The sequence below is a fragment of the Bombus pascuorum genome, chromosome 6 (assembly GCF_905332965.1).
Source record: "Bombus pascuorum chromosome 6, iyBomPasc1.1, whole genome shotgun sequence".
NCBI lineage: Eukaryota > Metazoa > Arthropoda > Insecta > Hymenoptera > Apidae > Bombus > Bombus pascuorum.
In genome coordinates, this window is record NC_083493.1 from 8897619 (window position 1) to 8924011 (window position 26393).

Genomic DNA, 26393 nt, shown 5'->3' on the forward strand with positions numbered 1-26393 from the left:
AATATAGTTCATTCGATGAGAAATCTCGGTGTTTCAATATTCATATAAAAGAAAAATGAAAAAATTTTGTATCTAAAAATGTAGCACATTTTTTACGTAGTATTACTTTAGGAATATTCCTTGCAAGATGCCTCGCAGATTGATTTTTAGTTAAATCTCACGTCACTAAATAATAAATATTAATGATAAGATACGCGAGATATTAAGTTGTATATTAGTTTACTGGTTCGATAATATTCCTAAGACACCCGTCTTCTATTTCTTTTAAAGTACAACACGTAGAGACACGGTTTTCGAATAAATTCATACATTTGCAAAGAATGTACTGATTCTTACTTTGATTAAAAAATTTTCCTTTTAAGACAAGTTGCATTGTTTGAAAGAATCACTGAAAGGGATAATGAAAAAAGTCATTGGTAAAAACAACGTTTATTGTCGTACATACATACACAGATACACAACTCAGACGTTAACATCGATAAACAATACATTCATTTGTTACTAATGAGAACGTTCATGAACCGATGATCAGGTGTGCAAAAGTAGATCTCGTTCCGTTCGTTCGATCACATTCATGCCTGAGCAACCGATTTTTCGAAATAAAATTTGTGGAAAGCGGCGAATAACGGTTCCCCCAACATGCACACGCACAAAATATGTATAAACAATTAACATCTACGTTCGCGTTCGAACGTATATTCGAAAATAACTGTACATCATATCTGTGTTCGGCAGTGTGACACGAGAGATTGGTCTAAAAATGAACATCCATCGATTCGGTAAATTCACATACACGCTTTCTACACGTGTATCTGGCAACGACACAGTCCGCGAGCGTTTTATCGGTGATGGATGATTGTTCTACCGATTTACCGTATACAACTACAGTTATTGTCATAAAAAACCGTTCGTTATTTTTTTTTCACCACAAAACGATGTATATTGATGCATTTGACATAATCACACATGTGTGAACGATGACATCTATAATCCTAAAGGTTGTGCGTGTACTTTTCTACACGATAGAAGCGTCGCTGACCATTTCTCGCATTGGAGATAAAAAATAATATAAAAAACATTGTCTATGAATCGAAAATATGAATATTTAACGTAAAACATAACGAACGTTAGTTAGGATAAAATGGACTCTTGTTTTCAAAGACATTTTTTCTTCCTGCCTTTCCCTCCTTTTTTTTTCTTTTAGCTCCTTTTCTTTAATCCCTGTTCTCGTTTAATCCCCGTGAAAGGTGATTTGTACTCTTCCGTACATACGAAACAGCCGATTGTTTACGAGTTACAGATCACTATCGCTAGGAAAGCGAACATTAATCCTACGCAGTTTAATCGCGAGTGTTGTCGCAGCGATGTGACGCTATTCTGAACGCTCAGTTGAGTCGGTGTAGAATGCGCTGGCGCAGGTGCAGGTGCCGGATATGATGAAACTTTCGATTTTTTCATTGTGACATCCGTCAACGTGTTCGAACTGTTTCTCCTTAGCATTGGCTTTGTGTGACCCATATTTCCATTTTTCGACAATGAACCACCTTCCCGTCCAAATCCATGGTTCCCTGTTCTATCCATTTGCTTCTTCGAGCCGTACTTGTCTAAGAAGTCAGTGTTGTGGCGAATAGGTATCGACGTGGTCCGCGTCAAATGCAACTCTGTAACCATTTTATTTTCATATCATTTGTCAACGATGTACAGAATTCGATTTACGAAACAGTATATTTATTTATGAAAGAGCAACGAAAATAAAGTGAAAAGAAAATATAATAATTTAGGTATCGCGTCCGCACATTTCCATCAAATATGTTTTGTATGTGTCTGATTGAACGAGTTACCGAAAAAAATAAAAAAAAAAAAAAAAACAACGCGTTTACATCGATCTCCTAACGGGAGAAATTAAATTTTCGATCACATTCCGATCATATAAACGAAGAATACTTTGAAGAATATACGGTTATGATCTTTTAAAATCTTTAAGCTTCTGCAAGCTTTTGCCTTTACAACTCCCTTACTTTAGCACATGGAGGCGAACCGATATCGGTTTATATATGAGGAACATATATCAACGAATATAATTGCTTTCCGTGGGTACGTGTCAGAGAAAGCCGCGGTAAAGTTTTTCAAGCGTGAACGGCGCAAAGCTAACTATATATATTTCTTCTTCTTAATAAGTTAAATAAATAGTATTATTTTTTTAATGCTAGATGTAGCTACCAATGTATCGTTCGATTCTATTAAATATGTTTTTCTTATACCTCCGAAACAATCGTGGAAAAGATCTTTATCTGATGAAAATTATTTGCTATTATTTTAAACGAAGAAGAATCCTCTGGCGCTAAATATGTGTATATGTAGAATTAATACAAAATTTCGAAAAGATTGTTCGAACTATTGTATTTTCATAAAAATATTTCAAATCTAGGAAGTGCGTATACTTTGAAAACATTTGATAACTGACTGTATGTGTGAAGCGATATAGTAATCGGATGTGAAAAGATTACCTTGTAGTCTTATCGTTCCTTCGGCCTTGCCAAGCAAATTTTCCGCCGAGCAGCTGTAACTACCGAAGTCGTCTCTATTCAGTCTTCTGATGGTCAAGTTCAACTGATACGCATAATCGTTCAACGGAATCTCCGTTAGATCATGTTTCTCGTCCGACAGTAATTTCATACCTATAACAATCGTCCGTCGTAAGATTGGTTTAATATTATCCGTTCAAACACAAAACGGTAACGATCCCATTCGGATCAATATCTTTAGTGTTTATATTATCAGTCTATGTCTGATAGATATAAGAGCAATATCTTTTCTTATAGTAACTATCGTTTGACAATGTTTTCACGTTTATTATTGAAAGATTTTTTGTTAAACGATGATAAAATTATCAAACAACGAAAAAAAGGTAGAAATAGAAAGAAAGAAGAGAAAAAGGAGAAGAAAACTTGAAGCACATACTAATTTTCACTCCTGATTTCCAAAGTTCAAACATGAATAACTTAAAGCGTGTCTAACTAAAACTTCTGAATCCCGGCTCTCTAGTACCCGACTGTAGTTCTGGTTTATCTTGAATCGATCGAATCTGAGCTATTTGAATTTGCTGAGAATGATGGTCAGCGTAACATATCTGAAAAAGCCAGTATATTGTGTATATATATATTTGTCTGAATGGAACCATGTTGTTACTGCTCTGAGTCTGAATAGATAATACGAACCAACCTACATAACCATTAATATTGATTGGAGGATAGACGATAGAATTCACATAACAAGACGCGCGATAATGGTCACACTGAGAACGATGTTGAGAAATAACACGTGAGATTCAATATTATAATGCTCACCATCCTCCCTATACCATGTATTCAGTGCTTTCGGCCAGGACTCGACGTAGCAATGAAGAACGACGTCACTGTTAACAGGTGCCGCTACTAATTGGTTCGAGACTTTAATCAGCGGTTTAACTGCATCGGAGAAAACTATAATTAATCACTGAAAGTTTCTTCGTCGAGGTGCCCGCCAATTTAACAGGCCCGCCACTTCACTTACATCGTACGTTCACGTAATATCGTTTGCTGACCGTTGGCGGCACGCCGTTCGAGGCGATGCAAAGGTAAGAGCCCATCTCCTGCCGCAGAATGCCCGTCAGATGAAGTTGCTCCCCTTCGTACGACTTTACTGCGTCAAGCATTATCAACGGGTCATATGAAACGTCGGGTCAGACTCTCTAGACACATATATGTTATATCGATATTCCTATTCTATTTTACTACCGTCGTTTGGACGGTAATTTTACCCTATTCCGACGATTGTAAAGTCTCCTTCAGGAATCCTATTGATATTTCTATTCTAAATCCTTAGAAGCCTAGAAGGATATTTGAAAGATATTGTACTTCACATGTAATTTTCATGTTTCTACTTTATGTCGAAATGGATTGGATGCAATTTTCTGAACATTATTTGACTGTTTACGGCAATTCATATTCTTGTGAATACGATTCAAGAAATAGAATTTAAGAAATTTGTTTTATTTCTTTAATATTATAAAAAAACTATATTATGGATATTTTATGCTTTTCTACGTATTATGTGTATTTTTGCATCATCAAATTTTTTTATGTTATATTTAAATGTCTATTTGTAACGTTAGCTATGATAAACAAATCGACATATAAATAAGATTCTTTACATGTTCCTACAGGCATAACGTCTTTCTATGATATATATACAATATAAGGATGAATATTACTCTTTCGCTAAATTACTCTCATTATGAAGTTAATTCCATTCTTTCTTAATAACTTCAAAGTATTTCGTTTATAGACTATTATATTTTGTCCTTTTGAAAATTTCCCAACAGGTTATATTATGTACCTGTTGTATACGAATCATATCCCGTTTTAATATTCCGTATAACATTTTTATTGCGGTTTCCGGGGAACGTAACGTATGGGGAACGACGGTGGATCCGAATTGAGCGCATTAAGGAAGCCGAAACAACGAGAATACTCCCCTACGATGCGTTTTACGGAAAGATCGTCGAAACGCCGGCACGATATAGATTCTGAGTGGTAGACACTTTTGCGGCGCAATGTACACAGCGAATATTGCAATCGGGTATGCGAATCGATGGGGTCGGCGAAGAGGAAATATATGTAAAGTCAACATCCATCACTCACTGTTAGAAAGGCTAATCGGCTGGTTGATTTTCTGCGGAACGCGATGGACCAGACAGGATCGCGCTTTCACGTTGATACGTTCAACGAATATCTCGTTGCGCGGAACGGAACTGCATTGAAATACTAGAGGCACATTATACTTATGTACTTATTCATGTATGCATCTTTTTTATAAGCTCCAGGAACAAGATTTAATTCATGCAAATCAGACGCTCTTAACTGTTTAATAATAAAAATACATATTGATTCTCTTTAAAACGATCATGACTCCGTTATTGTTGAAAAGTTTGCCGTGTTTCCTAATATTCACGATTTATAAAGGAAATAACAAATAGTATTGTTCACTTTTAACAGGTTTATTAAGAACTTCTTTTATTCTGCTGTCGGTTTTGCAAACAGTAAAGTTTAAATAAATTTCCGGCATTATAGAACATTTCAATTCGAAATTATTTTAATACAACGTAAGAAGTTTTTTAATCGCAGCTAGAATAATAGAAATATGCAAAAGTATCTTCTTCTAAAAATGTATATCTATAATATCAAATATTCATCCGTTTTCAATGAAAAATCCAAGTTTTTAATAATCTACGCGATTAAAGATAAAAATCATCAGTGATGTCGGACCTAAAGCTTGCTTGAATCACTGATTGATCAAGATCATTCAAATTGGTAATATCGTCGGTATAAACTATCAGAAATCATAATAATTCTGGAAAATGTTACCTCGTTGAACACCATGCTCCGTTCGAAGAGTAATATTTCGTCCATCTTCTCGTCGCCAGGTGACCACAGGTTTCGGTGTTCCTGTGGCGCGACACCGCAGTCGCAGATCACTGTTCTCTTTCGCCGTTAGGAGATCGGCCGAATCGTCCAAATCCATGATATCGGGCGGTATCACTACCTTCATGTGACCAATCTACGCAAAGATCGTTACAGACTATCGTATACCACCATTTGTCCGCATGTGGAGAAGTAAAGTCTGACCCATACTGTCCCAACCTACTCTTCTCCGTTTCTCCCCCGAAACATTTAAATCAAGCTTAACTCGCGGATTCAAACCTCAACAAATACGGCTGTTCCAACATTGAGACTTCCCTTTAATCTAGGTTTATCATCGGAAAAAATATATACGATATATACCAGTTGACCAATCGTAACGATAACACTGAAAAACACAATGAAACGAATCGTCTCATATTTTATATGTGCTTCGTTTTATTTCGCGTGTTTTCGTTCGCCCTTTCGCGACGAAATTTTATATTCAATTTTATCGATTTTATCAACGGCTATCCCTTCGATAGTAATATTTTCAACGTGTCAACCGTGTTAGCTGCAATCGACGGTAATGCAACAAACGTTATCTATTAACTCGTCTCCCTTCATCCGTATTGTATCGTATATACGATATCGAGACAATTTAATAAAAGCAACATAGAAAAATAATAATTATTTGTAATATATCATGTATATAGATACATATATCTACTTTTAGGTAGAACCAAAATATGGAACCAAGTACGCCGGTTTAATAATAATCAGATGAACGTACGAAGATGAACGTACGTACTAACCTGACTCCTCATAGGATCTGTATTAACTTGACACATGTACGTGCCAGAGTCGTTCGGTTGGACGTTGGTCACGTGCAGTTTCCACGTGTTATGTCCATTGTGAGTGACAGACAACCGTGGGTTTTGAGCGACCATGTGCGTATGAATGGCCAGGATAGCTTTCGAGTCGGACTTCATCCAAGCGACCTGCATAATACAATCACGGAGCATGAATGTTCTCGCAGTTTCAGCAACCGATTATAAACCGCAACTCGCTGTCCGCATTACTTACACTGCTCACCCCCTTATAATACCGTCGTTTTAGAATTAGTTTGTTATGAATGATGTATCTTGGTCTGCCTAGTCAGTAAATAACGAATGGCGTGCATATGTATATGTATATACAGGGTGCGCCGTTAGAATCCGGACAAAAGAAGTTTTGTGCAGAAAGTTGTTTATTTAAGTCAATACACAAAAACACATGAAAATGTTGTTATATCTCATTTAAAGGGTCCTTGCTGAGAACTTTTATTCTATGTAACCACCCTCTGCCTCTATGACCTGCTCTATTCTTGCTCTAAAGCGCGAGCACGCTGACTTCAACTGGTCGCGTTTAATTGTCGCGAATTCTGACTCGATAGCAGCTCGTAGGGAGTTGACGTTGGGGTGCCTGCATTTATTAGTTTGTCTCTCGATAACGCCCCACACGTAATAGTCCAATGGGTTTAGGTCGGGACTGTTAGGAGGCCAGAAATCTTTCGACCAAAACATGTCCACATTGTCAGAGAGCCAATTTTGAACAAGATGACTTGTGTGAGCAGGTGCGCCATCTTGTTGAAATAAATACGGCCTTCCAGAAGCCGTAATTTCCATCCACGGCTTTATTACTGTCTTCAGGACCTCCAAATAAACCTCCTTTGTGATTCTTTCGCCTTTTTGGAAGAAGTGCGGAGGCATGACGTCGCCCTCACTTGAGACAACGCTCAAAACGTGAACACTTGCTGGAAATTTGGTTTTGCCCACAACAAAATTAAATTACCGTCGATCTTGGGTAGCTAAAGAATTTTATAATTTCGACCGGCGTTCTCCCGGCGCGAAGACTTTCTATAATCGCCGCTCTTCTATCGTATTCCGGGTTTTGCTTAACGAGTTCTGTCATTTTGAGGTTATAGAAGACTTATTGACATATTTAACTAACTTCAGAGTCAATCAGCACAAACATCTGAATTCTAATATGGTGGGAACTACAAATTGAATTCTGTCCGAATTCTAACGGCGCACCCTGTATATATATGTGTATATATATATATATATATATATATATATATATATATATATATATATATATATGTACATTCCCGCTTGTAATATATTCTCCGGTTCAATAAGGTTCACGTGGGCGAACCCTGCAATAAGAATAATGCGTTCCTCGCTCGAATGTACCAAGACTGATTACTGGAGTTGTAAATGCTGCCGCTTTACTGTCTATTGAACGTTCCTAGGTATTACCTTGGTTACTTTCTTGATTAGGCAGTTAAACCTACCCGGTTAGAGCGGCCAAGGCATTCTTCGTTTCAAGGTATTCTTCTTATTACGCTCTTTTCTTTGCCTTTCTTTCGGACCTTGCACTCGTTTACGAGGTATGAATAATAAATTTCGAAAGGAACGTTCCTCGTTGGACGAGTGTTCCAGTGGGTCGAAGGCAGGAAATACGGAATACGAATGGATAGAATTCTGTTTAACATACCTTTTTTCTGTTGGTGTTGTCCCTGTTATAGTCACACGTGAACAAAAAAATAAACATGAAAAAGGGGGGAAATTACGGTAGGAAAAAAATGCAGATAATTTACCTTTCGCAAACTGTTACGTTAAGATAAAAGAATATTATTTACACGCACGCGAATTATATATTTCAAGCGATATATGAGAACAAGTTTCTCCCTGCGCGAACGTAAAATGTTCTCTCCGATTTCCTTCTGCATTCATGAATTCCGACATAAATGCGCCCGTTAAGACTCGGAACGTAAATATTATACCGCAATAAGAAAGGAACTGGAGAAAAAAGAGTCGTATTACGGCGTAATTCAACTCTTATTTTCCATTTGTTGCTCCCTGGAAACGAACAATGTCGAAATTAAAGGAACGTATTCTGCGGTTGTCTCGTGAAGGAAAAAAGGAAAATGAAACGATGGGGTAACGTTAGACGAATTTCGCCAACTAAACGAGCATCAATCGCGATCTGCTCGTTGTATGAGTTTGAAATTTCGTTTGTACGTTCACCACCCTCTCCCACTCCCCAATGAAGCGTAATTATTTACTAGAGTATCCTGACGCGAGTGAATGAACACTGTTATTGGATTCCAGGATTCAAATTCCGATCGGTGATCGTACTTCCCCGTTTGGTCCCGTTTGTACGAACATACGTCCTGCGTGCTCGATCTGTCGTATTTCAAACGACGGTTCTATTGAACGGGTGAAAGGGATTTTAAATCGGTAGAACAAAAGCGGCGTTTTGATCGAGCGCCAATGGAATTTAAGGTGTGCATAAATAACGCTGATGGACCGTTCTGCCCGACAGAATAATTCTACGTGTTGGCGGGAAAAAATTTTTTTTCTCTCTACGCAAACAATAAGCGATCGAATGGTGGCTTTACGCGTATGGCATCTGTTATATCTCACGCGTTTAGAATGACATTGAATCGTCGAATACATCTCGCGTTTTCGATGGTACTCTAAAACGTATGCCGATCGATGCCCCGATCGTTTAGAGTAATTACTTTTGACGCATCGTTCCTCTGCTGAATTTGAACAAATCTTGATCTCGATACGTTTGTGACACGCTGTCAAATATTATGGTATACACAGAATCTGTGAAATAGAAGCTTTCGTAATCAAAATTATCTTTATCGATTTTTATTCTTTTTTCAGCATAGAAAAAGATATACCGTAGCATGTTTATTTTTTGTTTAATGGATTTCCATTTTATTTTAACAGAATATTCATCATGTTACGTATAACCATCGTGACTGTTTTCTTTAATGTTTTACCGAAAAAATTGTATCTGGTCAAATTATGAAGTTGGAAATTAAATTGAAATAAAAGTGTTATTAACAAGAACAGAAGAAATAGATCCGCTCGCTTGGTGAGAAACAGTTCAAAAAAAAATTTATTTCTGTAAAACCGGTCAATTTTCATTCCGCAATAAATCAGAGCACAGATCGTTTTCAACGATATCGGTTTCATCATGTTGCGAGTCTGACTACTAGAATTTATCTAAAAAATCAACAAAATTCGCCAAGGGTTGTTTTCGTTATGGCCTCTTCAAACATGTTTTTTCCATTTTTGATATTCGACACGATAAATTGTTTTGCATCACGATATTTCGCTTTCCCTACAAAAAATCTCATATAGAGTTATTGCACTTTTAAAACAGAAGCAAATACTGCGAAGGGAAGAGAAAGGGAAAGGATACGGTGCTCTTGGACTGGTAGAAATCAGACCCATTCACGTTGTACGGTATATTAGCGACTCTGATTTATGTCTCTTCTTTCGAGCTTCCTTTCTTTTCTCCGGATACTCGCCTGCTCGCTGTAACATTCGAATTCCCTATGCTTCCACTTCTTCTACTTCTTTTTCTTCTTCTTCTTTCTCTGCTTCTCCTTTTTCTTTTCCTCCACTCTCTTGTGTCCTTTTCCATCCCTCGAATCCGACAGAACGAAATCCTCTGAACACCCGCCAAGAGCGTTTCATCTCGCGATAGAAGCGATTGTCGATTCGAGCGCGCAATCAAACTTGGACTTCTTCTCGAAAGTGAATTACTCGGCAGGTCTGTCCCGCGTGGGGCTCTGGACAGAAGTCTGGATGTGGACTGACGAAAGTGCAAACCTACGTGCTTTACCATAATCGACATCATACGTGTCTATTTCAACTGTATTTCACCACTTACATATGCCCCATTGATTTCTTTTAAGTACAATCATGTATAACGTAGAAATATCAGGGAACGTTTGCAAATATTATACTCTGTTAACCAGCTTGGTTACGCAACGATAACTACATTGTTCGATTCGACACGATCGCGTTTCAAGTCGTGGCCAAACATTTACGGAAATACGATTTAAGTCATTACTTACGATTTCGAAGCGTTGCTACTAATCGACTTACTAATTACACCGACACGTGAATGCAATTACCTTATAAGATTGAAGATGATTAACGACGCAGGTGAAGGAGACGTCACGACCTTGAATGACCGTATGGTTCTCCAGAAGTGCTAGAAATTCTGGCTGGATCTCGGACTTTGGCATCGCTTGACCTAGGCCAAGGGGAATTATACCGGGTATAATTAACGATCGTGGGATTAATGATCCAGCAACGTTACATCTAATTAATTTTAAGCGTTACGCTCCTCGAACGAAAACAATGTGCTTCAACGGGAGAATACATCGTAGCGTTCGGATGACAGTTACGAATTCTACAATTTCATTGGACGTTTGCCTTTCTCCATATATTCTGCCGGGCTCGATATTGATTTCTTTAATCTTTTACATCTCTCTTAACACGACCAGCTTAATCTAGCTCGTCATGCATATCGCTCCTCTATAGATTCATAGCGAGAGTGTACGAGGCAAAGTTATGGGGCAATAATTCTTTTTCCACTGAGCTATTCAGATTTAGTTTTTCTTCTTCGTTCAATGAGCTTTTTGTCCGTAGAGGTACGCGTGTGACGCGTGTCGTCTGAACATCGCATCGGCGAGAAATGGAAGAAACGAAAGAAAAAAAGGCAAGGAAGACCAGGGTGTCGCGTAGAGAAATGTTTATTAACTATATCAGAGTAAATTATATCAGAGCGTCGCAGCCTCTGACACCTTATTAAATAATAAACGTTCCCTGCGGTGAGACGCGCGGGAAAGATGAATTTGAAGAGAGCGTTATGCCTTTGTCACGCGTTACCGGACGATGAAATGAGAAATTAGATATTAAACGAATATTTCGGGAGAAACTAGAGGACGGAGTAACGTTTAGCCGAGCTTCGCTCTTGTAATTTCTGCTTCGCGTTCACCTTGCGAACGGGAATGCTTTTACGGAAGCTCTGGAGACTTCCGATAGTGCTTTTAGGAGCATTTTATTTGATTCTTACCGAAAAGTGGAGCAAAGAAACACGGAGAGAAGGAAAAGTAGCTACGGCACGATGCTATTACGATACAAGGGATTCGTTCGTATCATTTTGTACGGATTAAAAAACTTGTAACTTTTGCGCCCCGTGTTCCGACCAATTCAAACTTGTTCTTCTACGCCTCTTCTCGCCGCTACGATTGGGTGAAGAGTGCTACTTCTGATTCTAAGGAGAGAGAGAATATCTCATTTGATTCTTACCGAAACTCGAATACAGGAAGGCAGCAAGGAAGAAGCAGAGAACAATGTCCCGCGATGCCATACCATAGAGCAAGGCCATACGCCATACGTACTGCAACAAAAATGATTTATTAGTTTTTTGGACGAAAGGCAATCTTTCAGAATTAGTATATTTATCTTACGAACGTAAAAATCTTCTTCTATCCTGTTTTTGGTGATATAAAAAGTACAAGAACGCCAAAAAGTTTTAATGAACCTATTAACCGAGAAAGGGGGAGCGAATTAACTCGTTATTCAGATCCCAGTCTCTTGAAAATATGACGAGTTCTTTATTTATAAATATCCCATTGTTTAATACGTTTTAATACTATCGTTTAATACGTATCATTTTCGTTGAATATAAATTATATCATATTTACATTTGCAAAGATTAAAATTAAACTAATTAGAATTAACTTGTTTTGATCGATTTTTAATTATAGAAATTTCTGGTTAAGAAATGATCTGATTGAAATACGAACCATCGATCGGTTCATAAACAATTATAATGGAATTTGATATGAATTTAATTTAGGTTACCTAATTTTACATGATTTTTAGACTACAGTAGATTCTATTAACCGAACATAATGTTTCTCAGTAACGGATGTTCTTTTCCATTTCAAATATATACATATTTTATTGTATCAGTATTCAGGTATTCTTTCCTTTTAGCGTTTAATGAGCGCTAAATAACGAGCGTTAATGAGCGAAATAAAATACGACATAATTAAAAAACTTTAAGATGGTATAAATGCAACAGAATTAGCAAAAATACATGATGTTGGGAAAGCCAAAATCGCAGGAATTATAAATCAAAAACATGATATTGAGAATCATCCAAAGCTCGTACATTCCTCTGACGTTGACAACAGTAGAACAACCTTACATTCACCGATGTAACAAAATGGTTTCGTTGAAATAAGGATAATAATAACGACGATTTTACACAAGTGGAAACGGTATTTTTCAAGCCGAAGCATCCGCGATATTCGAAAAAGCGCTCGGATGATTCGAAGTACAAAAAAATTATGGCTCTATACGTTTACTTACGTTGAAATGATTATGTGACTTAGTAGCCGAAAAAGATATGGAATGTATCAGTATTTAAAGAAATTATCGATTAATCTCAATCTTTATTTGAATAAATTTCATATGAGAAAAGTGATTTTATTCTATGATTCGAAAATTCCATTATTCGAACAGTTTTGTTTCCCCATTAGCTCGGATAGGAGCTCTGCTGGATTTAAATACAGTTTGTATTCGTCATTAATGGCATTTACCTAAATAAATATAAATAATAATAAACATAAAACATAAATATAAATAGAGACATAGTACTTCAGAATTACGCCCGATTTAACTATATCAACTGATTCGGTCAACAAACACAATAGCTTATTACGAGAATCTATCGAATTCTCTGACTCGGCCATAGTCTACCGCGATTACCATAACTTCCTGGTCCCTCGTGAGAGAGCATACAGAAACATACAATATACCAATATACGGCAATCGGTCGGAAAAGAGCCAGTGAAGGAAAGACGCATAATGCTTTGGTCGCTAAGGCGAAGTGAAGAATTTCGCATGGCCGTTCATGGGCGCGGGTTTGACGGGGTGGCACGGGGTCAAGCTGAATCGCGTGAATATTAACTCGACAGTTGGTCGCCACATAAACGCCAACCGTTGATATATCCCATCCTCACCCTCCTGCAGCCAGCACCGCAATAATACTCGAATAGTGGGTGACTGCCGCCTCTGCTCTTCCCTTTTCAGCCGCTACCCTTCGCCGAGTATCCTCCGCGACCCCACTACGAGCCGAGGCGAAGCGAGACCCGCGCGAAATACGCACACTCGCGCGACTAGAGGCCGGTCAAATGAAAATTTCGCTCGTGCCGAAGCCTGGCCTTTATGACTTCGGGCCACGTTCTCTTTGCATCGCCGAAAATTACGCCGCGACTGCGGTATTTAACTTAAATAACCATCCCCCTATCCCCTCTTTTAACCGACAATTTCAAGAGACAAAGACAGACAAAGGGTGAGTTTGGGAGGGATGGAGACCACCGGGAAAGTACGATACGCGTTTAATATCTTTCAAGGTTCGATGACCGATCCAGTTGTCCGGAAAGAAAGGCTACTGGACTACATATCCGGAAGTTATATAGAGAGGATAAAAAGTTCGCTAAGTGGCTAGCATTGTGATATAGGTACCTACATGAATGTATAATTGATCGTTTATAGAGCGAGTGTTATTAACACCCCCAAGATGGATATTATCGCAGACTTTAACACGCCTGGTACCGCGCCGTTTTTGCGAATGTTTTATTTCAAGCTTTATCTACCAATGATAGCGCACGTTGGTTTTTATTATATATGGATAGGTGAGAAATTGCTATTTTATTATTAACTCTAAAATTCGGTTTGTTATTTATGGAATTACGCGTTTCGTATTTAGCGTAGCAGAGTAAGATACTGATCCTCAAAAAATTCCACACATCGAGGGTGTTAATATTATCTGAAACATTAAAAGCAATTTTTTCATACATATCAGAAACATAGGACAGATGGGGTCAAGGAGCGGGTGCGTCAATGTCAAATGCAGCGGCACGCGTATATTTGACGAAATCATGGAGAGAAGCAAACGAATGTGCGCGAGCTAGAAAGTACGAAGTTAAACCTCTAAAAATTCGCCCGCGCTTTTCCTCGTACGTAACTCGGACCGACGAAAATTACGGCAGCGCCGACGCTGTGAACCACGACGGCCGACATGCATACATATTCCCGTTAAACAGTCCTGCGAAAGTGCATCGCGTTTCACTGGACTGCTGCTTTTTAGGCGGATATACGAGGCAGTCGAGTGGTGGCCATCAGCCGGCGACCGCTTTTTGTTACCTCTTTTTCGTTGTTTTTACAATATTTACATGGGGACAACATCGTAACCATGACAGGAGAAAAAAGCTTTTAGCGATTACATTGTCGCGTGTTGATTCCGAGAAGGCGAATCGTTGCGAAGAAGGATGGTTCTGTGAGGTACTAAGCGCAATTAGCGATCGTCTCGCGGTTTCCAATGGAAGAAAGCGAAAGACGGGAAGAATTTCAAAGCTACAAAACTGAGCAATTAATCGAACTGAAAATTACGATGGTCGAACGGTTAATAAATACGAATGTAATCGCAGTGTAGTCTGGGTAAACTTCAAACTTCTACGCTTGTGTAAATATTATTCTGTCTCTCTTTTTAATTAGTTTGCATAAATCTTTTCATCGTTGCTTTTATGCGAACGCGTACAACATTGTACAAACCGACTCGATTTTTATTATAATCAGACTGGACAATTGTTTCGATTATTTGATAGAGGATTTCTGAGTATCTCGAGCTGGTATCGCAGTCGAGAATATGGAATCTAGGTGTTTTGAACGTTGCTATTTATCTGGAACGTGAATATAATTAAATGCAAAACAGTATCACGCGATCTTTTGAATGTCCGTCATTAGCTGTACCATAGCAAATTAAACATCGAAACACCAATTTCCGCGCAGAGCATACATTTGCACATCTATCCAAAGTGTATGCACAGAGTATTATAAACGCGCGCACGAGAATTGCATGCTGTATTACCGAGAGAATGAATAACAGGCAACGAGTGCCTCTCTGAGAGGTCCAATAAGCTGTTCTGTTGGTCACTTTTGACTCGAAGGAAACTGGACGTGGTTTGGCTAACCAAAAGCGTCTTTGATTCTCCATATAAAGTCCATCTCTCTCTCCCTCCCTCCCTCCCACCCCTCAGTCTTTCTCTTCCTCTCGCTCTCTCTTTCTTCGTCTGAATATCACGGAAAATTTCTCCATGCACAATTACTAGCCGTATATCAATACCTTAATGTATTTTCCAACAGATACAAGCACACCAGAAGAGTTTAATACACCAAACGATACACGTACGCGCTTCATTGCATTCAAAATATCTTTGAACATAGAGAACAACGTTTGTTCAAAATTCGTTCTGGCCCTTTCATACGTAGTACGAAAACTAGAGCGAAAGGAGTTTCTAGAAGAGTTTGATTAATTTCGTCTTCATTAATTTCGAATGGTATTTAAACTGGACAACGTCCGCTAGATACGGTAAAAAATGTCTCACGCATGAGAACGACTGGGAGTTCCCTGAACGTAAAGTGCGTCCGGAAAGCTTCGAAGTCTGTTTGGGAGGTCTTAAACGTTAGAGTTTAACCGACACCCACAGCAGTACAAGAAGAACGCCTCGGTAAGAGAGTACCAAGATGTGTAGGCAAAAAGAAAGTAAGACGAGGGAAAGGGAAGAGAAAGGTAACTTCGGTTCTTCCACACACAGCAGCGGCCACGACTCGTCTTTTCTTTCGTTTCTTTTCACCTCTTTGTCTAATACCCGTTCCTCTTACTCTTCTACTGGCTTTTCGCTGTTCTTCTCTGTCTTTTTTTTTTCTTTTCTTTCCCTCGCTATCCTGACTTCTGAAGCGCGAAAGGAAATAAGAGTCGCTCCATGGCATCGTCTATCCGTTCATTTTACCAGGTTTGCTGTCGGAGCTATTACTTACGAGTTTCCACTTTCTTCCCGTTTTCTCCTCTTTCCCTTATCCCTGGGCTCTTTCTCTCGTTCGTTCAGGTATCGTTCTACCGTACAGTTAAAAACCGTACACAGTTTTCGAGCACTCTCATCGAATTCCGTCGGCCGAAGCTCCTTAGGTTCGTCGAGCGCCGGTTCCTTTGCATTCAGCTAATCTTCTCACCGGATTTACTTCGTCGAGTTTCTCGTTTTTGCCAGCAAGAACAAGCAACCTCCGTCCTAACTAAGTGCCACGAATCTTTCCGCGGTGGAAAACCGGGAGAAAAGAAGAAAAACAAAACAGTGTCTCCTTGTACGGGTTCCTGAAGGATCGATTTTTGCGGTCGCCTTTTACTTGGAGAACAACCGTAGTTGAATTAGCAAGGGTCAAAAGGTCGGGCGGAGGATGGAGAGCCAGGGGTATCTGCAAAACCCGTCACAAAGTGTTACAAACTCGTAATTCAATTCGGCTCGCAATTCGAGCAACTCCCGATAGATAATTCCTGCACTTTTGCACGACCAGCAGCGTGCCTCCATTAGGCCAGTTTACATGGTACACTTGCTAGAGCTCCAGCTAAATACCACACTCAGACTATCCTGTGAATCAGGCATTTGGCTAATACGACTTAAGTAGGCATCTCGATCGATTTTAACGCCATCTGGGCATACCCATATATGTAATGCTCGATCGATGTGAAAGCTGTTGTTTAAGGCCAAGCAGGTGCGTTATAATCAAGCATTCGGATGATTATGAAATTTGCATAGAATACGGTGAAGCGGTTGTTACGTGCATAACCGATCCTTCTGATAAAAACGAAAATCGATTACATCCCTCCATCGCAACCAAGTGTACAAAAGATCTTAACGATTTGCCTTCTTTAAGTCGACCTATAATCCTTAATTGAGGAAATTTTTATTCCTTAAAAAGCCCCCGTACCCGGAATACGAGCAACAAAAGTTCTCTAGCATATTCATTTTCCCCTCTTCCCCAGTGATCTGGGAAAGTGCAACTGTGTAGTCCTCTCGAACGTGTTCCTTCCCATCTCCTAGGCTCGCCTTTTCGCTTCCTTTCTCCTTCCTTTTATCCCTCCATTTTCCCTACGCTCCCGGCTTTCTCCCTCTTCAACGCTCAGTGCTCGTTAATGTACCGAAAAGGTACAGGGAAATGGCGATTGACTATCGATGAGAGTCCGACCGTTGCCGGAGGATGCAAACAACTTTTCGGAGTTTCGACCGAACTCGATACGTATTTACATACGCGTTGGTTTAACGTTACTTGGAACCTGATTGTTCGCGATAAAAGGTACACGTGGGATCTTTATATTTAATCTACCGTGGCGGCCGGAGACAGCCGCTTTTGTCTTCGCGTATATTCACTAGTAATCGTCCATCGAATTCGACTGGATCAGAAACGATCGATATCGCCGCGAAATATGGATTCCAATTTGCATTGGAATTCCGATAGAACGTTTACTAAGCGTTTTAGCAAGCGATCAGTCTATTCGAACGATATGGATACTTGGGATTCTTTTCTCGAAAAAGTCAGCCAGTCTCGACTTTATTATCGATTAGCGCGAGTTCATCCGCGATAAAAGTTCGGTGTCACTTAAGAGAACGTTTGAAATTCCTTGTATACGAGGGCGGAGGACGGAGGATAACCGTGAAAGTTTCTATAAGCCATTAAACGGCACGGTCAATGGAAATCAGGAAAGTTCGATTCGATGATGTAAAGTCGTTCGACGAAAGCAGCGTCACACGTCCGAAAAGAAGAAAGACCTCGAACGTCCTCGAATCCTATATACCCTTTAATCTGTGCTAACACGAGTCACTACTGCGTAACACATGTGTCCAGAAATAACATTTTTTTTACCTGACTCGGAGGAGGGTGACACACAGCGGTACACCGGGAGAGGCACCCTTCATCGGCGAACTTCGATACTTCAAACTCTCGTCGGATTTCTGGGCAAACGTAATCGTGCTCCGATAGAGGCCGAGAGATCCATCAACTTCCTTTGTTAACGAAACAGGGTGCGATGATGTGAATCGTTAAAATTTTGCACGCGTGCATCGTCTCACGCGAGAAGTAATAATTAGCACTAGCAGGTAGCGTTAAAAAAAAAAAAAAGGGAACGCGTAGAGTCAGGCCTTCCTAACTTTCGCACAGAGAAAATTCTCGCTTTATTAAATTTTCCTGGCAACCCGTTGATCCGAACGGATACTCAAAAGCAATTTTATCTTCATCCTCGTTACCATGCACGCGTTCGCACGCTCCTGCTAATAGCCAGACCGGTAATATTTCATTTTTGATGAGATATCGCGGGATTGTGGGTACGCGAACGGTGGCATCCGCGTTCCAGAAAACCATTCAATTGCCATCGTTTTCCTTCCGCGGAGGCATCTTTCCTTAATCATTTTCTTCTTCCCGTCTACGTCCGTCGAAATCGAACGGGAAAGAAAGAAATGAAAAATGATTTCCCCCCGCGTGAAATCGGATCTTCGAATAGGTCTTACGTAGCCTAGGTATATATCGGGGCTTATCGATCGAACGTCTTCGAACTGGCTCCCACGGTATCCACGTAGCACCGCGGATCGTTCAACGAAACGCGGCAGAAGCACACGTAACGTACCACGAAATGGCAAATTGACTATCGATGAGCAGAGACTGCCACCAGAGTAATAGCCGCAGTTAGGTTTGCACGAGAATTCGAGTTTCTCCGCGTGCTGCTTTCTGTGCTGCTGCTGCTACTGCTGGGTTACCCTCTCCTATCCTATTCTCTGTCTCTTCTCTTCTCCCTCGAGTAGAACGACAGAACTTAAGGATTGTGGTTTAAACTGTCTGTAAAGTTGGCTGCACCTTGACTTCGCTTCCTATGGCTTTCTGAAGCAACGACAGGCCATAGTTCGAGACCCGCGTATGTACCCGCGATACTCGCTCCCCGAGACTTTCACGAACGATTCCACCCGGTTGCATATACCATGCCACTGTCATGGATATCAGCGGAACGTGGCGCGAAAATATTACAGTAGCTCCGGCTAGACGGGGACGAAAATTCACTTATGCACTTCCGTCATGCCGTAAATTGAATCGAGGGAAATGAGGCACACGACCACTGGACGGCAACGATATGGAAGAGTCTCGCCGATGCACTAGACGCGAATCCACCGATCGAGGCCGATAGAAAAGTAAGTCAAACAAGATTGATAGAATTACGAACGAGCCAGGGATTTAAAGTCGTATAAGCCGCCCCTAGGTCTGGCTGCCATGCGTCGCTGCCGATCTCTCCTTCCGGCGGTCGTGACTGTCCGTGGAATTTCGACCAGGAATTTCCAACATCATGACATTGAGCTCCATAGCTCGGATGCACGAACTAGCATGGAAAATATCGGATGAATAGAGTTTAAGAATTGATGCTTCAATCTCGCCGAGAGAAGAGAGAACGGCGCTCACTTGATGTAATGACACGTGTTGGTAAACCAGTCGTGTATTTGCGGTTTTCTAACGAGGGTCGTAATATCCATTGTGTCTGTATGTTTATTCTTTCTTGATGAATTCGTGAATAAATAAGCTCTCAGTGGCGAAAATGCGTTTTAAGCACGAAATATTCATACTGTTTGTTATTCACGGTCTAACTGCAGTACAGTCCAACGTTAACATCAGTTTTTGTTCTATACTGTACACCGTTTTGTTCCGGTACGTTTTGCCTTGGAAAGTCGGAGCCTCGCTTCGTATTTTGTCATGGCGCCAAATGTTAGGTCTGACGCGTTCATTAATCACTCGAGATGAAGATGTCAATACGCAGGACGCGTTTCGTGTCAGTTGTATGCGTTCTTCCCTCTTTCCACGCTGAAATACTTGTACGCGTAGTGCTCTCTGACTGATCCCTGATGTTTATCAAGGAACAGTTTCCAAACTGCTGCGTAGGGGAGCGTCGAACAATGACGATGTGTAAACACGCGAACCGGTCAAGATGTACCAGAAACATCGTAGAGCTTCTAATCTCACTCGCACTGTGTTTCTCATAGATTCAATTATGACACTGGTTAGATTACTGTGCATGCATAGCGCTGTAAATTCTCTGAGAGTTCGAAGATCCTCCGACTCTCCGACTCTCCGTGGAGCCAAGTTATCTCCATGGGGAGAATCCTGCGGTCATTGTATCAAAGGATCGCTTACGGAAGAAAATGTTTACCCGCATCTTGTATTCTCTGTAGATCGATGGAAAATTATATTTTGATAATCAAGATAGCATTCGTCGTAGAAAAATAAATTTAAAACATAACTAACTAGATAATACTGACCAGATCTAAATAACTGAAAGCACAATCGGTACTGTTTGCAATTAAATGAATTATTTAACGTTCGATATTATTCAATCGGATTGATTCGATCAATTTGTACGACGTATTAAAATGCGCGGAGATAATATTTACTAAATAACAATTTATCTGACGCTGCACGTTACGTCGTACATTATGTAGAAACATGCTAATTCGACGTGTAGAAATGACTTGACAAAAATTGTATCGATAGTAGAATTCTTGCGGTTAACACTGGCTGTTCTTCGTCATCAGATATTTGTTACGCGCGTCATTTCAATGCCAGAATAATAGCTAAATCAATTCGGTAACAAGTAATTAAGCAAGGTTATATTAATATCAGACTGAATTGAGTGAATTATTGAAACATGTGAAATTTATTCAGTCGCGTCATTGACACGTACGATAGAGAATTCCAATTTCTACGATCGAATTCCAAACTAGCTTCAGTTTAAAATAAAAACATGCAACAGCATGTATTCCCTGTCGTTTACGACTATCCTTAATTATATGTAAATTTGCTAGAGATTACAGCGATCAGAGATACAAGTCGGCGAATCAGGTCAGCTTCCTGAAGAGTAACGAAACAGGGTTTAGAGTAAATTAGCAAGGAAAAAAGGCACATACGTAAAGAGGCTTAGAAGCGATAAACTTGGCACATAGCGCATCGTAGCACTTTGCAAGACCGCAAAATCCTTGTTTTCCTGCTTGCCATAAGTGGAGCCTAGGGATTTATCTAACATTTGAGCATCAAGTATGCTTCTAGTCATGCGCTCTACCGATCCCCCGTGGTAATAAGACTCGATGGATTCGTAACAGGTTGCGGTTAGAGAGAAACTTATAGAAGATACGATGATTTCAGACATTTTCATGCGGTAACTTGGCAATATTCGGGCATCAATTCACATAGAGTCGATCGATCGAATTTTCATACATACAATGCGGTAAATTGATTTTAGCGAACATCAACCGTGGAAATAGGCCATTATGAATTCTAATACAATAATATATCAAGTGCCGACCAAATTATTGGCGAAGCGGCTCCGCGCGAACGTAATGCAGTGCCGAAACAGCCACGAGTCATACTGACAGAATCCACCGATAATTGCTAGGGAAGCGAAATGAGCGAGAGTAAGAGACCCTTTGATGAAAAATTTCTAATAAAAAGGTGCTAGGCGAATTCGCAGAAACAAAGACTATCTTCCAAAGAAGTATGGGACGGGCTGATTGTATTTTAATAAGCATTACGCGCGAATTGCTTTCAATCATAAACGTCTGCATCCTAAACAACAACTTAGCACTCGGATTTCGAAAGGATCAGACACGGAACCGAGCCCGAGAGATAAAGGAGCAATGGTGGAAAACGCGAAAGACGAAAACGAAAGAGTGAGAGACGCGAGTTATGCGCTACAAGCGGAACCAACACAGGAAGCTCATTAAGTTGCACCCCGCGGCTGAGCCGTGCACAGAGAGATACACCAGGTGCCCCTTTTACCCCCTTCAGTACGCTCGAAGAATCCCCACCTGTTTCGCCTGGTCTGTTGTTTGCCTGGATGCGCGACGCACGCCTTCTACGCATTCAGTGTCACCTTCGTTAGGCGACATTGAGAAAAAATTATGATAATGACGATCGTGCCCGAGGGAATTTCCGCACTGCGTTTTCTCCGAGATTCGAGTGCTTTCCTCTTCTCCCTCTCTCTCTCTCTCTCTCTCTCTCTCTCTCTCTCTCTCTCTCTCTCTCTCTCTCTCTCTCTCTCTCTCTCTGTGTGTTTTCCCTCGAATACCGGGCGAGACGACTCTATTCTGGCCTAGCGGCGAAGCCCCGCCAAAGCATTCAACCGTTCTCTCCGGCTAAATAAAAAATTTCGAACAGCCACGATATAAATCCGTATCGCCAGCCACGGATTTCTATCTCTAGATAAATAACCTCTAAATGATTCGATTGGCAGAGCTGAGCGTAAAAAACACAAACGTGTAGAGATTTTTCTTTTTCTCTTTCACTTTCCCAGTTCTTTGTATTTTTATTTTCTCCGCTTTTTTCGGTACGAGAACATAGTCGCTCGAGTTTCCCGCGCCACATAGGAAGCTTGATATCAAGAAAAATTGTATTTCTCGTTGGTTAGAACTTAATTATACGTACTTGTCGTTCTTACTCAATCAGGCGCGATACGACTCTGTAATGCGAAATTTTACTATTTTCTTTCCCTTTCGTGAAGCGAAATTGAATTCGACTAGTTGCTCTCGCGTCTCAACTTCCGGCCAACTATCGTCACTTTACCCATGGAACCAGCTGCCTCGCTGAACCTCTACTTCCGTTGACTTCAATCTTTTCTTTTTTTATCTTCTCTCCAAGCCCACTCGACGAGCAACGCTTACAACTACGGGCAAGTATACGTGTCTCGAAGATAAATCTGTACAGCTGACTAAGGGCGGGAAGAAGAAGAAGAAGAGGTGTGACTATAATAATTACCGACATCCGTCGATATATTGAATAGCAGTCGATGGTGAAAGGTAATAGGGGCATACCAATAACATCTAACGGAGAACGGTATCATCAGTCAATCTACTGGCACGGCATGTTTATTACGGGCACGAGTTACTGTCGGTGGAACAAATGCCTCTACCGAACGGAAAGCCACTCTAGCCAAACCTGTCCATTATTCCTGTCGTTCACTTTCGTCACTTCCCCCATATAACATCCCTCGTCACGATGCAACGTGTGCCACGATGAAAGGGTGCAGAAACAAGCGCGCCACTGTTGAAATTAGAAGTGGATTGCAATAAGGCAGTTCGATTTTTACGGTGCACTGGGGAAAACCTCGTTGATTAAGCGTGGATTATCGTAGAGATTTGTTCCATTTTCTCTTCTCCTTCTTCTTCTTTTCCTTCTTCTTTTTTCGGTCATTTCCTTTTTCAAAATCCTTTCTTCGCTACAGTTTCGCTTATCCCTGCGATATTCGTTTCTTGAATTTCTTTTATCGAGTACCCGAATCGGAACTTTTGAAGGACTTTATGTTTACACCAATGAACGTGATCGAATCGGAACAAACATCGTAGCGAAGCTCGATGAAACTAAAGCTCCCTTTAATTGGAGAATAACCATGAGCGTAGCTGATTTGAAAATAGGAAACAAAAGTAAAAAAGCGGTTTATCTTTTTACAACAGCTTTCAAAGCTTTTCACGTCATACGTTTTACGTTCTTCCTGTTTATAACTGTTGTTGGATCTTTTTTCTAATGGTCAGAAATTTTCCGCTCACCCGTGTAATATCTACTCACCCCTGTGCAAATGCAATATCCCTGCAGTCACATTCTTATTCAATCTCCCTGGACTATGTCTAGTTTTTAATATATCTTCTGGACGTTTTCTTTTGTTCAAAGATACAGCGAACGGTGAAATGTTAATAAAATGAGTTCAGTTTACAGAATGTATAACAACACCGGTTTACATACAAAAGCTATTACTGGCTAGAAGACTGGTTAGAAAAAAGAATAAGAATAGACGTGGATCAGAATACGTTAATGGTACCTGTTGTGAGCTGAAGCTCACATTAAAACATCAACTATTTAAACTACTACGTTTCATCTACTTTCACCCTTTAAGAAACGAAAAATTAGCAATCGATACAAAAAAGTGTTAAAGTCGAAATCTATAAGATTCGTTCATAGTATATTTAAAATTTGTTTGCGAATTGTCCCTACGTACAACTAGTGTAAAACAAAAGAATTACATTCATGGTATTGCATATGTCGATTGAGAAATATCTAGGAATCCTCTATTTTGATTGCAGGGATAGGAATAAGATATCTGTTTCGCGTACACATACGAACGAAGGAAATGAGATTTGCTATGCATAGAAAAATAAACTGAACCTTGTTTCCATTTCCTGTTACAACTATATAAAATCCAATAGGCGTTCAACAGGGTACATAACGGTATTCGAATGGTAGGGATTTATCCGTTTCCATAGAAATATCAAATTCTTCTCAATCCTGTTCCAATCTTCGCAATTAAATGAAAAATGTGGTAAAAAGAGGAAGAATGGATAAAACAAAATACGACACGATCATTAGCACCGTTAATGTCAATTCCTAAATTTCATAGATTTTCGAATTCCCTGTGCTAATTATTTCGAAAGTCGTTCCATTACAACGCTACTTGATAGAGAGCGATAAAAAAGGCGGGCGAAGAGAAACAGGATAACGGAAACATCGTAGCAGTTTTATTTAATTCAATCTTGAAAACTTTTAACTAAGGAAGACTTCGTAGACATCGCTTACTGCCACCCTTCCTTTCTCTCTCTATCCTTCTCCACCCTATACCATCATCGTCCCTTCTATTTCCCTATTCTCATTCTATCCCCCTTCCACATTCTCGGCCTCGCACTTCCACTATCATCGCGACATTGCCCGAATTTTGAACATTAGTTTGCGAACCATTTAGCACAACTACTCGGTGCTTGCGAGTGTAGTTCGAATCACAGCACATGCATCGGCGTGCAACTTAAACCGCAATACTTAGTACCGTAGTGCTCGCCGGTACAGTTATTGTACATTATGCTTGGCGAGTCTTCATCACTGTGGCAAAGCGTATAATAGCATTCGCGGGACATGCGCGAAGATAATTGGAAAAAGAATCGAGTACCGTACACATACAGCGAGGACGATAAGAGTAAAAACTGTAAAAGCTATGATGATGCTCATGGTACTCAACATGCATAATTAGAAGATTGACTAGTTGAATAAGGTATGATCGATATTCTGTGACAGCTAATTTTATTGGAAAACTTCGCTCAACGAAACTTTTGCGATAATAAATACGTGTTGTATATTTAATAAAATACGCTCTTATCTTTAAGGGATTTGTAATTATTCAACGGTACAGATACTTGGAAATTAAGATCTTTCTTTTATCTTTAATTAATGATATTCTGTATGATGACACGCGTGTATATGACTTTTGTAATTTTTTAAGAAGGTATAAAAGTGAGCCAGCTTCGAATAAACCACGCAGTTCTTTTGATATAGGAAAAGAGCGCAATTTCACGTTACGCGTAATCCCTTAAAAGCAACTCTTATGTTAGTTAATTACCGTAAATGTAGGAGTTAGTACGTCTTTCTAGAAATATTAATTACCCCTCGCCACCGGTATATTAATTTTACCTAGCGAAAATAATATGTTCTTGGGGTTTCCTGATATTAAATATCATTGTAGAGCTTTAAGAAGTTATCGGGTAATTAATAAGAAGACGTAAATTATTATAAGAAATAAAATTTCAATTCTTCCTCCTTCGCGCTTTTTTCAACCTATTATTTAATTGATTTGAATTCGATATAAATTATCAAGCCATATTTGGATTTCTATATGCTTCTTCTCACAGCATCTAATTTATTAAGCTACTAGCTATATTATAAAAATAAAATTTAAAAAGTGTGTAATATTATCATGGTTGTTACGATAAAATAACGTCTTTTTAATAAAAATTGCACTTTCTCCTATAACAATTCGTAGTTTATAGTTTGCATAAAAAGTTGTATACTATGCGCCAACATTTAACTATCAAACTTCTTTTTCGTATAAATAGGAAAAAACGGTTTAAAATTAAAAAGAAAAATCACATTACTCACCGCGCTTAAACGCGTGACGAAATTTAATATTGGACGTTGTCAGCCAATGACACAATGATCTGAGGGCATAACTGTTGCTCTTCTCGAAATGATGCTCGAATCAAGCGTAGCACAAATGTCAAGATGTGGCGCGTACCGTACTAACGGGCAGACGGTGCACGACTGTGCGCTGAACACCCTCGCAATCTCCCTTTCATGGGCTTTCTCACGGCGCGTCCACTCGTACATCGACTATCGCTGCTTCTCTACT

General features: G+C 39.8%; 1 protein-coding gene across 1 annotated transcript; it reads right to left on the reverse strand.

Annotated features, from left to right (window-relative positions):
- Window positions 1-413: 413 nt before the first annotated feature.
- Window positions 414-26327, reverse strand: LOC132907663 (lachesin-like). Its single transcript, XM_060960968.1, has 9 exons — window positions 26144-26327; window positions 11609-11699; window positions 10426-10547; window positions 6254-6439; window positions 5406-5598; window positions 3553-3681; window positions 3348-3467; window positions 2508-2678; window positions 414-1661 (listed from the first exon to the last, which is right to left on the reverse strand). The coding sequence occupies exons 2-9, from the start codon at window positions 11685-11687 to the stop codon at window positions 1288-1290; spliced, it is 1374 nt and encodes a 457-aa protein (XP_060816951.1). The 5' UTR covers window positions 11688-11699; window positions 26144-26327; the 3' UTR covers window positions 414-1287.
- Between the last annotated feature and the right edge of the window lie 66 nt (window positions 26328-26393).